Source organism: Python bivittatus, unplaced genomic scaffold (genome assembly GCF_059951505.1).
Source record: "Python bivittatus isolate LINGU-HERP-01145 unplaced genomic scaffold, Pbiv_v1 ctg000240_np1212, whole genome shotgun sequence".
NCBI classification, from domain to species: Eukaryota; Metazoa; Chordata; class Lepidosauria; order Squamata; family Pythonidae; genus Python; species Python bivittatus.
This window is the reverse complement of record NW_028277051.1, coordinates 2,346,631-2,360,959: the sequence shown is the minus strand read 5'-3', so window position 1 is coordinate 2,360,959 and position 14,329 is coordinate 2,346,631. Positions and strand designations below refer to the sequence as shown.

Sequence of the window (14,329 nt, the reverse complement as noted above, 5' to 3'; positions counted from 1 at the left end):
ACAAGCTGCCTTTCAGATTAATTAGGCCGCCAAAAGCCACCGTGCCCGGGCACCAAAGCACTTTCATGCCAGCCACCGAAACTCAACCAAATTGATATAAAATGGATTACCGCTGGGAGAGGTGAAGGACCAGGTTAGGGACAGATCGTCACGGAGGAAATCTGTCAGGGTGGCTGCTGAGAGTCGACAACGACTTGATGGCACGTCAGCAATCAATGAATTTTAAATTAGGTTCTGCCTATGATAAGGGAAGGCAGATAGCAGCAAACTTAGGGCTACCAGATCTGGACTGCAAGACGCCCCATGGCCCCTGGGGGGCAGCAGAGGGCTAGAGTTTTCTTATCTTTGCTGCCAGCTGGTGGGGGTGTGGATGATGGCAGCCCAGATTGCCTAAAGCAGTGTTTCTCAACCTTAGCAACTTTAAGATGGGTGGACTTCAGCTCCCAGAATTCCCCAGCCAGCATGGCTGGCTGGGGAATTCTGGGAGCTGAAGTCCACCCATCTTAAAGTTGCCAAGGTTGACAAACCCTAATCGAAAGCAACATGCATTCCTAGCTCCGCTATAGATAACTATCCACTGTTATCTATAAGTCAGCAGGCTAAGGATTCTGGGAATTGATGTCCACGCATCTGGAAGGCTGGGGACGGCTGTTCACCAAACATCTGCAGCAGTCCAGATTTGCAAAGGCCTATGAACGGCTTTTGCAAATCTGACTACACTGCAGAATGATCTAACATTAGAAAAAGATTGTATCTGGCGATGGATGCCCGCGGTCTTCCTCCTGGCTTTAATTCTGTATGTTTGTTTACTCTTACGTGCAAAAAAAGACAAGGAAACGCTCCCAAGGAAAGTGTCAGGTTCCCGTGCCGTCGTAAGCGCCCAAGACCAGCCCTGCAGGACCAGGCCAAGGTCCCCCTTGGTCCGGCAACGGTTTGGCACAGGATCCAACCAAATGCGTCAGGAGAGATTCCCCTCTTCGTTTCCCTAAAACGACTGGTTTTTGAAAGCAAGCTGTCCCCAACTGGAGTTAGCATGCAGATTTCAAGGCCACTGTCCCGCAGTAGGTCTGGCCTCCACGGATTGCTCCAACCCTTTTCCTCAGCTGCCCAGGTTCGTGGCTGTCCCCAGATCTCGTGGCCAGGAACTCCACAAGCCGAAGATGCACTGCCTTCTTTCATTTCGTGCCAACCCACCTGGACCCGGTGCTTTGAGAAAGGGGGGAAAACCTCCCCGGCGACTTCCTTCGGGCCATGCGTGATTTCGCCCCCTCAGTCAGGTCCCACCCCATTTTTTTCTGGGCGAAAGAGTCCCAGACGTTCGGCCCCTTCCTCCTCCTTTCCAGGAACGCAGCTGGGCTCCACGCAAATCGCGCGGGTATTCTTAGAAAGCAAAGCTGCAGAGGTAAATCTGCTGACTTTTCAGAATCAGGGGGATGTGGTTATAAGGAGGCACCTCACACAGCAAGCTGAGCTCAAGGGTTTTGTTCTGACTTTGACCCGCTCAAGCAGGCGTGTCCTGCTTCCTTAAACCCCAGAGGCTCAACTGAGCAGAAGCCCACGTGGTGATTTCATCACAGCTAGCACCAACACCCAGCACCTTGAGCATCTCACTTCTGGAGAAGCTCAAAGTGCCAGATCTCAATTTATAGCAGATAAACCCCTCCCTGGCCCCTCAACATCTTTTCAAGTAAGCAAAGACAGCAGCTGCATATACAGGTAGTCCTCACTTAATGACTAACAATGGTTTAAAGTTACAACAGCCTCGGAAAAAGTGCTTTACGACCTGTACTTGCACTTATGACTGTCGCAAACGGTTGCACCCCCCCCATGGTCATGTGATCACGATTTGCGACCGTTTTTACAATGGTCGTTAAGTGAATCATCACCGTCGTTAAGCAAATTTTGGCAAAAAATGGCCATTGGGGAAGCTGAATTCGCTTAACAACCACATGATTTGCTTAACAACGGCAGTGATTTACTTAACAACTGTCGTAAAAAGGTCGTAAAATTGGGTCTGGTCACGTGGTGACTTGTTTCATGGCCGCCTTGCTTAATGACCAATTTTCTGGTCCCTATTATGGTCGTTAAGCGAGGGCTACCTGTATATACCTCCCCCGATGTCTACTCAGAAGTAAGGGAGGGCATAGATTGAAAAAAACTGGTCCTCCATATGACTTCTCAGAAGTAAATCTCCCTCTTTAGGCGCAGGATGAGCATGTCTAAGACGACAGCCTCTTTGCTGAGCACTGAAACCATACGCTTGCCACACAAACAACATGATGCAACTTCCTTCCTCATTTTTTCTTGGGCAAAACAAGACCGTCCACCAAAGCACATCACCATACCTCTTATATTCAGATATTGCAGGAGGAGAGCCGCGTTAATTTATGGTAACAGAGAGCCAGAAAGAGTCCGGTGGCACCTTTTCCAACTCACGCGTTTTATGAAAGCGTGAAAGCTTTTGCTTTTTAATGTCATGTGTAAGCTGGGAAATGGGCTACCAGACCCCTCCTGATTTTTACAAAACCACCAGGAACTCTTGTCCTAAATGGACAATAATGTGAATAAAATGTAAATAACAAAATAATATCAAAATATAATTTAAATCCTACGTCACTAGCCACTTCACTGCATCTGTTGAAGTAACTTGCAGCTCATGAGAGCTTTTGCCTTTTAATAAAAGTCGTTAGTTGGAAAAGATGCTACCTGAACTCCTCCTTATATTTAAATGTGTAAAACCTCTCCCCGCTTCAGACCTTTATTTACATCTTATCTACATACACTCACTTCACATCCACATCCACACACATATAAAATAACACCGGGGGAAAAACCCATTCTAGCATTTGGACTAGAGGCACCTAGGCCGGTTCCCAAATCTCCAAGCCACTGATTAAGCAAACAATTTACAGATCCTGGATGCAAAGAAAAAGAGGAGCCCTAAACTGCAGTTGGCCAGCAATTGGCTAAGCTGACAAATTTACCATTACCTTTGGTGGGGGCCACCGAAAAATCTCATTTTGTCTTTCAACTTCGGGTGATTCTGGTTTTCTTTGGTGGTGGGAAGCTGCCCAGGGCCGCAAACAAATAAATGCAGGGAGGGTATGGAACCTAAGGTGAGGAAGGGGTCCTGGGGGCCATCTAGTCGACCCCCCCACTCAGTGCCGGAATCCGAATTAAAGCATCACCGAGAGGCAGCTGTCCAGCCTCTGCTGGGACGTATCCTGCAAAGGGGAGCCTCACACCTCTCAGGGCCACCGATTCCCCGGTTGCTGTTAAGAAGTTTTGCATCGCTGTCGGAATCTGTCTTCCTATCGCTTAAGATCATTCGGCGTCTTGCGCCCCGGAAGGAGAGAAGGCAGAGCTTGGCCTTCTTCTGTGGGAAATCCTTCCAGGTTTTTGAAGGGGGCTCTCTTCTTCCCTCCCCGCAATGTTTCTTCTCCAAGCTGAACATGCCCAGCTCCTTCAAACTTCTTCACCGGCTTTATTTCTACACCCACGCCTTCCAACGTCTTTGAATTCTTCAAAATGCCCTGAGGCCCAAACCTGGGTGCCACCTTCAAGGTGGAGACTTTGCAAGCAGAATAAAGTGGAACTCTGCTCTTTCCAATGATTTGGAAATCATAGCTTCTGTTGGTGCAGCCTAAACTTGCATTTCAGGGACATCTTCCAGGGGTGGGGATCAAAATCTGCAAAATGAAGGGCATGACGTTGCCGTCAAAGCATTGCTATCATGCAGACTTTGACACCCCACCCTGGCACACGCCCCTTTTCATTTCCCTTTTTATTCTTTTGAACCCCACTTGGTTTTGTTGGAAAGAAATACAGGTCATCCTCGTTTAGCGACCACAGTTGGGACTGGCAACTTGGTCTTTAAGCAAAGCGGTTGCTAAGTGAAACCGTGCTGGTGCTTATGATCTTCCTTCCGTTTTCCTTTGCTTTACAGACCTGTGAAGGTTGTAAATATGAGGACTGGTCGCAAAATTGGTTTTTCATCACCGTCATAACTGCCAACAGTTGCTAAACGAGGCAGTCACTAAACAAGGACTACCTGTAATGCCAACGGGGCTGAGGGCTCTGTCTGTCCAAACAGCTATCTGTCACCAAGATAACCCTCCAAAACAGACTGGGATCAAATGCAAGAAGTTGGCAAAAGGCTGAAAATGGGCCTGATCCGGCCAGGGGCTGAAAACAAAGATGGAAAAGATCCCCCCAAAGTGTCCTTAGGGGAGAAACCGTTCGGCAATGTCTGAGCCTCTTCTGTCCTGCTCACCTGATCCAGAGCACAGCTGCTATTACGGGGTTATTAAAAACAGCTTGTTCCACAAGCTTTCCATACCTTCCAATAGAGGAGAATATAAGCAGCTCAGGGTTGAGCTGTGGCCCTGACGATGTTCCCTGGTCGGGTCATGAAACGTCTGCAAGCAAAGCACGCAGCTCAGAGAGCACCAAGGACTCCACATTTCCACACCTTGCTGACTCTTGCCCAGTTTATAATCTTCCAGCCTCTTTTTCACCAGCATTCAGGTTACCAAGCCAGGTATCCGCCATCCTAGACCTGGGTGTACGATTTCTGTCCCCGAAGCGAAGAACTCTCCACTTCTCTCCTTAAATTTCGCCCGCCCTTTCTAGCCCATTGCTCCGGAAAGCCGACATCGATAAAATGGGTGTGTGTGTGCACGCGTGCGTTCAAACGAGCCTGCCTAGAAGAAGCCCAGAGTGAAGACATTCAGAGAAAGTTGATTGATTTCACATGCTTGGGGAAGGGGATTTTTGGACACGACTGTTCCTGGAAATCTGTGACGGTTAATAGGGATGTGAGTCACGGAAGCCCAGAGCTTTAATCACTGGCTAAAAAAGAGCATCCTGCCTGCTGAGACGGGGCAGATAAAAAAAAAAGAATAATCTTAGTGTAACTTCGAGTGCTTTGGAATAATACACCATATAGCAAACAGCAATAGAAATATTTGATGCTGAGTTTGCCGAAAGAGGAGAATCTAAGAACAGAAGTACTATTAAACAGAGTACCATTAAAACAGTGTTGTCCAAACTTGGCCACTTTAAGATGAGTGGACTTCAACTCCCAGAATTCCCCAGCCAGCATGGCTGGCTGGGGAATTCTGGGAGTTGAAGTCCACTCATCTTAAAGTGGTCAAGTTTGGACAACACTGCATTAAAAAGAATAATGCCCTGGCATAAAAGGCAATAATCTTGGCATTGGTCTCGGGGAAAAACAGGGCAAAATTCAAATAGCAACTGGATGACTGTAGATTATACAAAATGACTAGTGAGGTGGCTCCATTATTAACATCCCTTCATCTACTATTCTCTGTTTTAGCTTTGATTTTTATAGCTTTTCACTGTTTTTTAATAACAGTTAGTAAGAATGGTTTTTAGGTATTTATTAATTGTTTCAGCTTGTTGCACGCCACCCAAACGTCACTTGTTCTGTGAGATGGGCGGTTATATAAATTAGACAAATAAAGAACATAAAATAAAATAAAATCATGTCAAACCTTCAAGTTTCCAGAACTCAAAAAAAATCAATGGATGCTTCCTTTCTAGAGCTTGAAATGTAGGAGAGAGACAGGGAGAAAAGGAGAAATTTCAAATTGCGCCTAAAATTCAGAGGCTGGCCCCCACTTCAGAATGGAAAAAAGACCTTTTTGAATTTGAGAACAGGCCAGGATGTTCTTGTTTGGAAAGGAAGCGTGTAAGAAATGAGAAGAAGCATTGGCATTTGCAGATCAATTAAAACCAATTGTTATATCGTCAGGGCAGCATTTAGACTGATGAAGCTTGTTCCCTCCCCTTTAAAAGAATCCATAAGAAATATTTGCAACCATTTATATTCACAACAATAATTCCCAGTGTATAAAACGTCAGCACACATCTACTCCTAGAATTTGCAAAGCTTTTAAGAAGCCACTTCAGTTCTTTCACATGTAAATTTCCCTACTACAAGCTTTTTTTTAAAACGAGGGTCCCACTCTCTGTACCTCTCTGTACCTCTTCTTTTCAAACTCTTTTGCCCACCCCTAGTTTTTTGATCGGGGAATGATAAATGCTAACGAGACTTTCTTAGGTAATAATTTCCATGCCGCTGGAAGGCCTGTTCAATCCCCGGCATCCACGCAAAATTGGGATCTGCAAAACTTTTGAAGGTCAAAACCTGCAGACCCAGAATATCTGCCCCTCCTTCGGAAAAAAAAACTCTGACATCTCCAGAAATGGTCTGTCTCAGAAAAGAAACTGTTGAAACGGAGATCAGGATGGTCCATCTGAGACTGGAAGGTTTCCAGCAAGGTCAGAGCAGTTTGATGATCCAGACCAGTGTTTCTCAACCTTGACAACTTTGAGATGTCTGGACTTCAACTCCCAGGATTCCCCAGCCAGCCATGCTGGCTGGGGAATCCTGGGAGTTGAAGTCCAGGCATCTCAAAGTTGCCAAGGTTGAGAAACACTGATCCAGATGCTTGGGATAAGGTTGGGGCAAGATGCTTTGCACTTCAAATGTTCTGCCCTCCAAAGCTTTTGCACACCTGTAATCTTCCATAATGGAGCAAAGTTCTCCCCTCAAGGCCCTAGGCAACCTCTACCAAATCAGTTGGCCAAACTACTTTCTGGGTTCCATCCACACCTGACGATGCCCACTGCTCCAGTCATCAGACCCAATGGCTTTACGGTGGACACCAGGAGAAAGATCTTTGGCTGAGTTTCCTAAGGCCAGGTTCCAGGTACCACTTTGCTGGAGCTCCCTTACCTGTGCTGGGCCTCAGGCGATTCTCAGCGAGCTCCGAGATGGCCCCCGTCGTTATGGTCTTCTTCAGCCTGGAGCCTCCTGAGGCTGTGATACCTCCTGGCTTGGACAGCATATCTTCACTGCTGGCTCTCTTCAGCTGCAGGAGGGGAGAGCGTTAGAGCCCTTGCAGGCCAGTGGGACAAGGGAGGTCTGGGAGGGTGGTCCTGCCCACCCCTTCTTCTGCTGTCTAGTGCAAGGATGGGAGACATGCACAGCCCAACTCCATTGGGACAAGGTGCAGGCCAACAACTTCCCACAGGAGGTGGAACCTCTTCTATCAGCTGCTCTTTACCTTTGTGTTGAGATCTTCCAAAGTATGGGGTCCTTGGCGCTCTCTGAGCTGGGTGGTTTGCTTGCAGACTTTTCATAGCCCAACTAGGGAACATCATCAGTGCTGGTGAGTGTGGGGTCTGCTCCCTGTTTATATACAGCAGCTTGACCCACCAGTTTTTGTATATATTTACACACACACATACACACACCAACAAATCAGAGGAACACCCATGGGGTCACCACCCTCAGGACTCATAGCAGAGATTGTAATGCAACGCGTAGAAACTACAGCACTCCCACACATACAACCCAAAATATGGATCCGGTATGTAGATGACACCTTGTTATAATAAAAAAGGAGCAACCGGAGAAGGCGCATGAAGCCATCAACAACATCTTCAAAGGAGTAAAACTCACAAGGAAGAAGAAAGCAGCAACACGGGACCCTTCCTGGATCTCCTCATTAGCAGAGGTCACGACGGCAAATTGGAAGTGCAAGTCTGTGGAAAAGGCAGGCTACGCTACCCAGAGTAACAACCCAACCTCCCACAAGGGGAACTGCGTAAGAACGTTTTTCAGATGAGCACAGACACACTGCAGCAACCCAGAACGGCGGGAAAAGGAAATACCCACACACCGCCCATACAACATCTTCCCACCAAATGGATACCCCTGCAACTTTATCGAAAAGTGCCTGGCCACTCAACGTACTCCGACACAACCGACACAAGCTATGAAAAGGATCACGCTGCCATACATCAGAAACGTCTCAGAAACCACTAACAGGCTGCTACCGCCACACGGCCTCACCGTAGCACACAAAATCACTCCAAAATATCCTAAGTCAACCCAAAGACCCCGTAGCCCAAGAAGAAAAAACGGGGGTCATCTACAACATACAGTGTAAGGACTGTCGCGGCCACTGTGTAGGACAGGCAGGCAGAAGGCCGGCAGAGCGCATCCACGAGCACCAACTAGCAGTCAGAAGACACGACGGAAACTCCTTCATCTCACAACACGTGGACAGACCCAACCACAGTTGCAGCTGGGAAACTGTCAGCATCCTAGACCAAGCTAAATCCAAAAATGCGAGGGAACTCCTGGAAGCTTGGCACTCAGACAAGTCAGCTGTCAATAGGCACATAGAGATAAACCACCTTTACACACCATTCAGGAGACAATAAAAAGGCTAAGAAGGAAACAAAAAGACCAGAACACATCCTCTCCAGCAGCCAATACACAGATAAGCCGGGATTAACTCCAGACAAACAATTAAGCAGAGAAGAATACCCTAACCAAGGAGAAAACCACACACCACCCACACTGGCTACTCTATCCAAGGTATAAATCCTGCCCGCCACCCACACTGGCAGGGCAAGCTACTGTATATAAACAGGGAGCAGACCCCAGACTCACCAGCACTGATGATGTTCCCTAGTCAGGTCATGAAATGTCTGCAAGCAAAGCACCAAGCTCAGGGAGCGCCAAGGACGCCACAGTACAACCCTGAGCTACAGATATTCTCTTCTATTGGATTTTCAAAAGTCTTTCCAGCTCAGCCTGGTCTTTTCTAAAAATTATTTCTCCATCTCTGGAAAGCATCCCTAAGCCAGAATTTAGGGTGAGGAAAGACAGTGAGATGTGGCTGCTTCCTGCCCCCACTCCCAAGTCCAGCCATTCCAGCCTGATTGGAGCAGGGGGATTACCTGGCTGAACTACCTGGTTCCAGACAGCTGGGAGTGGGCTTCCTTAGTGACACCCCCCAGCTTTGGAACACAGACCCCGCCCCAGAAGGACTTGCCTGGCCCCTGCTTTGCATTCCTTTTTGTGCCAGGCAAAACCTTGCTTATTTTCCAACATCTTTCAATGCTGGTTTCCAACATTGTGTTGCAAGGCAACTCTGTTTTTATTAGCCGTTTCATTTATTGGCTCTATTCAATTTTATGAAGTCCCATGAAGATTTGCCGTCGGAAGACCTGAAGGTTGGGGACAGATCATCACAGAGAAAATCTATCTATACAGTTGCTAAGAGTTGACAACCAGTTGATGGCACTTAAGCAATCAATTAATGGATTGTTTTAATTATGCTGTTCCTTTTGGTGTTAATTTCGGCCTTTTTTGACATTCGTTTCTAAAATGCCTTGTTTTTAAAAAAACCAGAAGACAAAACTGTCTGGAGACAAAAAATTGTTCTGAAAGGCAACATCTACATTTTGAAATAAATATATAAATGGAGGGTGAACTCCTGCTGGCATGCTGGGGAGACCCAGGAAGAAGAAGGAGAAGGAGAAGGAGAAGGAGAAGGAGAAGGAGAAGGAGAAGGAGAAGGAGAAGGAGAAGGAGAAGGAGAAGGAGAAGGAGAAGGAGAAGGAGAAGGAGAAGGAGAAATAATAATGTGTGGAAGATACTTACAAATTGACTGCTAATTGTCCTATGGGGGAAGGAGGAAGAAAGGAGGAGGAGGAGGAAGAGAGGAAGGAGAAGGAGAAGGAGAAATAATAATGTGTGGAAGATACTTACAAATTGACTGCTAATTGTCCTATGGGGGAAGGAGGAAGAAAGGAGGAGGAGGAAGAGAGGAAGGGGAAGAGGAGAAGGAGAAGGAGTAGAAGTAGAAGTAGAAGTAGGAATAATTTAATATATATGCTGCCCAACTCCCAGAGACTGGGCAGAAGCTTGGATTCTGGTCTACAACCCACCCTAAAAACGGGTTGAGAGCACCTTCCCCTGCACCCAGGGGTGCTCATGGGGCAGGGTCACAATCTTGCAAATGTTGACACCCCCTCCCCACGTCTGAGCTACATTCAAGAAGACAGCAAGCCGGAGACATTCCTGGCTGTGCAAAATTCCCGCTGCGCCTCCAGCATCCAACCGCTTCTCGATCTTGTCTCTTTCCCTTTCTCCAGCCCGCCAATTTTAAAAATGTGGGATTTGCTGATTCCTGGGGAACATAAACACCCGTGGTAGCCCAGATCAATGATGGAAGAGAATTGCCCTCTTTGCTGATTTTCCAGCAAAGCCTCCGGGAGAGGCCCAGGGACCAGTTTCCTGGCTTCTTCACTCCTTTGAGACCTAGCCACTTTCCCATTCTTTCAAGGATCCTTATCGCTGATCTTCCCATGTTTCAAAAATTAGGGAAGGCTGGGGCCGACCCGACCAGGTTCCTTGGAACAGCCCTATTTCCCAGGAATTGGACTTATACACATCTGGAGGGCACGACTGTTGGAAACCACAGCTGGATGCTCAGATTTTCCCCCCACGACCCCCTCGATTTGGAACACCCCACCCCACCCCGTCCCATCCGGCCCACCTTGCTGAGCCGTGAGTCGAACGCCAGCGAGGTCGAGGACTTGGACGGCCTCATTCCCCCCGTGGCGGCAGGCAGCGGTTTTCCTCCTCGTTCCGTTCCGTGGCTCCCCGGTTTGGACACCACTCCCCACGGCCTGGCTGCCCCCTTCATTCTCCGGCCGGAAGAAGCCTCAGCCTGCACAAAAAGAAGCATGGGGAGGAAGGGGGGGGAGGCGCCGTTAATGGGTTTGGAAACTTCTAAAACACCTCCCTTCCCCCCTCTCCAAAACCAGGGAAAAGTGAAAAACATCTGGCACTGGCCTAAATAGCAGCTGGAAGAGATACGCCAAATGTTCTCCGATTGCGGTCGTGCTCAGGCACAAAAGCCACGTTCGGCAGCCCCGATTCGTTGGCGCGTTCCGCTCCAGCAAACACCAGCAGTGAACCGATGGATTTAATCAATAAGGGCAAGGGAGGGGGGGGCACTGCTGGACAAGGAACACCCGCCCCCCAGCACTGTAAAAGCAACGACTGAGCGCGTTAGAGACAACCAGCAAGGCTTTAGCTGGGCATGAAAGCCAAGGAGCGATAGATACAAGGTTAATACTGGGATGGGAGACCACCAGGAAAAGCCGGATCGTAGGCTACAGAATCATAGATTTAGAGGGGACTGCAGAGGTCCTCTAGTCTGACCCTCTTGAAAGCTCCTGAAAGAAGGCAGCTGCCCACCCATGTTGTTCCCAAGGGAATGGCCTGGAAGAGGCCAGCAAATCCGAAGGGGTCCCGTTTGGCAATCTTTTTAAAAGGGCAAAGTAGGAAAATCAGACCTGGGGTGAAAGCTCAGGGTCCTGGGGGCGGCTTTCCTAGGGAAGCGTCTGAGTTCTGGGACGGGGGGCAGCTGGCCTTACCGATTTGCTTTCTTTCTTTCCCTGGTTCATTTCCTACTTCCGGTGGGGTTTCAGAGGCTTAAAGGCTCTTTGGGGCATGGCTTGGGGCGTGTAAGGAAGGTCTGAAAAGGCGTTAAGAAGGGAAATACATCAGTCAGCCAACAGAGCCCCCCCCCGATCAGCGGAGGGCCAAGAGGAGGGGGTCTGCTGGCTCCTTGGGCTTGCTCGGAATGGGGTTCAGGAGAGGCAGGGAGGAGGAGGAGGAGGAGGAGGAGGCAGAGGAAGAACCAGCTTCCCCAAGTCTCTCGGCCACTTTAAGCTGGGTAGACTTCAACTTCCAGAATTCATGCTGGCTGGGGGAATTCTGGGAGTTGAAGTCCACCCAGCTTAATGTGGCTGAGGTTGAGAAACACTGGACTAATAGGTTAGGGGGCACACAAAGTCCCCCCAAAAATCTACTGTGAGAGAAGGGGAAACTATTAAAAATATATGGTAGCACCCTGGATGATCTAGAAAAGCAAACAGGGTCAGGCCTGGTCAGGCCATTTTGGATAGGACACCACCAGGAGATCCGAGGACCGAAGCTGAGGCTGGGAAGTCAAAAATAAGATCCTGGAAAATGTAAGAGCGAACCACTTTCCTGCTGTCATCAAGAAAACTACTTCAGTGTGCCCGCGAAGTCACCAAGGTTCAAGGGATTCTTTACTCACATTAATGGTATGGAAGTATTTTAATTAATTTTAAAAAGTGGTATCGGAGTTGGGATCTCTTTTAAGGAATATGTCCTTTCCTCCGCACAGAGAAGAGGGCGCCTGTCCCTGCAATACACAGAGCCAGTAAGCCCTGTCTCCCTTCTGCCCATTTTGCCTGCCCCAGCAACCAGTATTCTGGGTATTGGGTAGACTGCCTTGATCCCGGGGTTTCCCCTCAGCCATGAAAAGTGGCTACTGCCAAACAGCCCTGTGAAAAAGAGCAAGCCCCAATGATTTCCACCAGATCCCATAACGCACAGCCCTCTACCCTAGGAATATACCCCCAAACGTCTAAGCAATGGGATCCACGAGGTCCCATAATGCACAGCCCTCTACCCTAGGAATAGACCTTCCCCCAAACTTCTAAGCAGACGCATATAGAACTGCGCTTCCTGTCCTCCAACTGCACCAGAGAGCAACGGCAACCGTTCCTAGCCCGCCGCATGCCACAGTCCTTGCGTTTCCAAGCGTGCACATGTGCAAACACCCCTTTTGCACGCCAGGAAGGAGTTAAAGCCGCCTCTCTCCCCAGAATTCTGCTCCCTTTTCAACTCCAGACTTCCTGTTGTGGCTTCAGTGCCAGATGCCAGAAACGTCTTGGGAAGGCGGCTGGGTGAGCGGTGGAGAATTACGAAGCATTCTCACACACGCGCGCATGTGTGCACGTGCATGCATGCAAGCACACCCCTTTCCAGAATTCCTTGCAGCACACGGGTGGACACCTGCCACCCAGACTTGTGTAGCAGACGCGTCACCAGAAAGAGCAAAGATGTTTCCGGGAGTTAGAGACGCTCCGGCCCAGAAGGAGACGCCAAACGTTCACCTGTCCAACGATCAGCGAGTGGTAGAAGCCCCTGAGCTAGTTGGGGTTGACAGTCAAGACAGCTGGGTGAAGCCTCCAGCTTCAGAGGCAGTCTACCACGGAGCAGACATTGCCGGGGAGCAAAAGTCCTTCCCGCAGGCTCCTGCTCTGTGCGTGTTTTGCTCTGATTCCTGGTTCCCCTCTGACGGGGAAGAGCTTTGACAGGGCCACGCCTCACCGCCCATCAGGGAAGTTCAGCGCATGCCGCTGGCTCCAAAGGCCTTCACGGAGCTTTGCCACCAAGCAGAGTTCGAATCTGGACCTCCCTTCGCCAGAGAGGCAATTCTAGCGCCTCCGCGCTTCCTAAGCCAAATTAAAACATCAACCAAGACGGTGCTTGAGGAAGAACTGCAACCCGTGCCAACGTACCGCCCAGAGTTGTTGGAAGGGGGGCAGCATATAAATCGAATTAATAATAATAATAACGCACATACACAGAAAGAGAGGGCCCTCCCTCAGACCAGCTGCATTCACATCTCCATCATTGCAGGAAGAGGAAGAAAATGCAGAGATCGAATGAGGGGCGAGGGTGGGAAATCGAAGCATCTGCGGCTTTCTCTTTAGGACAACAAACTCCATATTCTAATGCCGCGAGAGAAATGCAGGTAAATTGCTAAAAATTCATGATCAAACAGCAGCCTCAATTATTCCCATTTAGCGCTGGGAGTGTCTGTTCTGCCTCTGAATGATTCAGGGTCTCTCGCTTTCAGCTTTTTTAAAAAAGCGGATGGGAGGAGAATTCTGCCGCACCTCTGCACGCATCTCGCCACATCATTCAAGAGCCCCTGAAACAGAAAGACATTTTGCGGTACGTCGATCTCCTGAGTGCTGCTACCATAGGAAAAGGGGTCTCTGAAGCCAATTAGCAGAAACAGAACCTCCTCCTTTAAAAAAGAAAAAAAAATTAAATGCTATTTTTGGAAATGCAAAACGTAGACAAAGCACCAGACTACACTAAAAAAAACACACACAATGAAACAAAACGAGAAAAGAAAAGAAAATAGAGAAAAGAAAAGAAAAGAAAAGAAAAGAAAAGAAAAGAAAAGAAAAGAAAAGAAAAGAAAAGAAAAGAAAAGAATAATGGAAACCAAAACAAGAAAAGAGAAAGATAACAAAAAGAAACAGACTGAGAAAAGAAAAAAAATCTACTTATACAGTATATTAAACTTATATATAGTCACTGATGTACTAATAAATACATTATAGCAGTGTTTCTCAACCTCAACAACTTACAGCTGTGTGGACTTCAACTCCCAGAATTCCCCAGCCAGCATGGCTGGCTGGGGAATTCTGGGAGTTGAAGTCCACACAGTGTAAAATGGCTGAAGTTGAAAAACACGGTACTATAGTGTCACTACAAAATATTATTGGAAAAAAACCGCAACATCTCTGCCAAAGTGGTACATATGGCTTCATCTCCTTGAGGGTGTCATCCCAAAAATTCCAAGAAAGGTGAGAAAGCTGT

The 14,329-nt window shown here is 48.2% G+C and overlaps 1 protein-coding gene across 2 annotated transcripts in view; it reads right to left on the bottom strand.

The window, feature by feature from the left end:
• Positions 1-14,329, bottom strand: part of SPECC1 (sperm antigen with calponin homology and coiled-coil domains 1) — a 112,933-nt gene that overhangs the window by 89,024 nt on the left and 9,580 nt on the right. For both annotated transcript variants that reach the window (XM_088138761.1, XM_088138762.1), the window contains exons 2-3: positions 10,386-10,559; positions 6,764-6,899 (exon numbers count right to left, since the gene is read on the bottom strand). In XM_088138761.1, the coding sequence (XP_087994887.1) occupies positions 6,764-6,899; positions 10,386-10,559 (310 nt within the window). The remainder of the gene's footprint in view (positions 1-6,763; positions 6,900-10,385; positions 10,560-14,329) is intronic.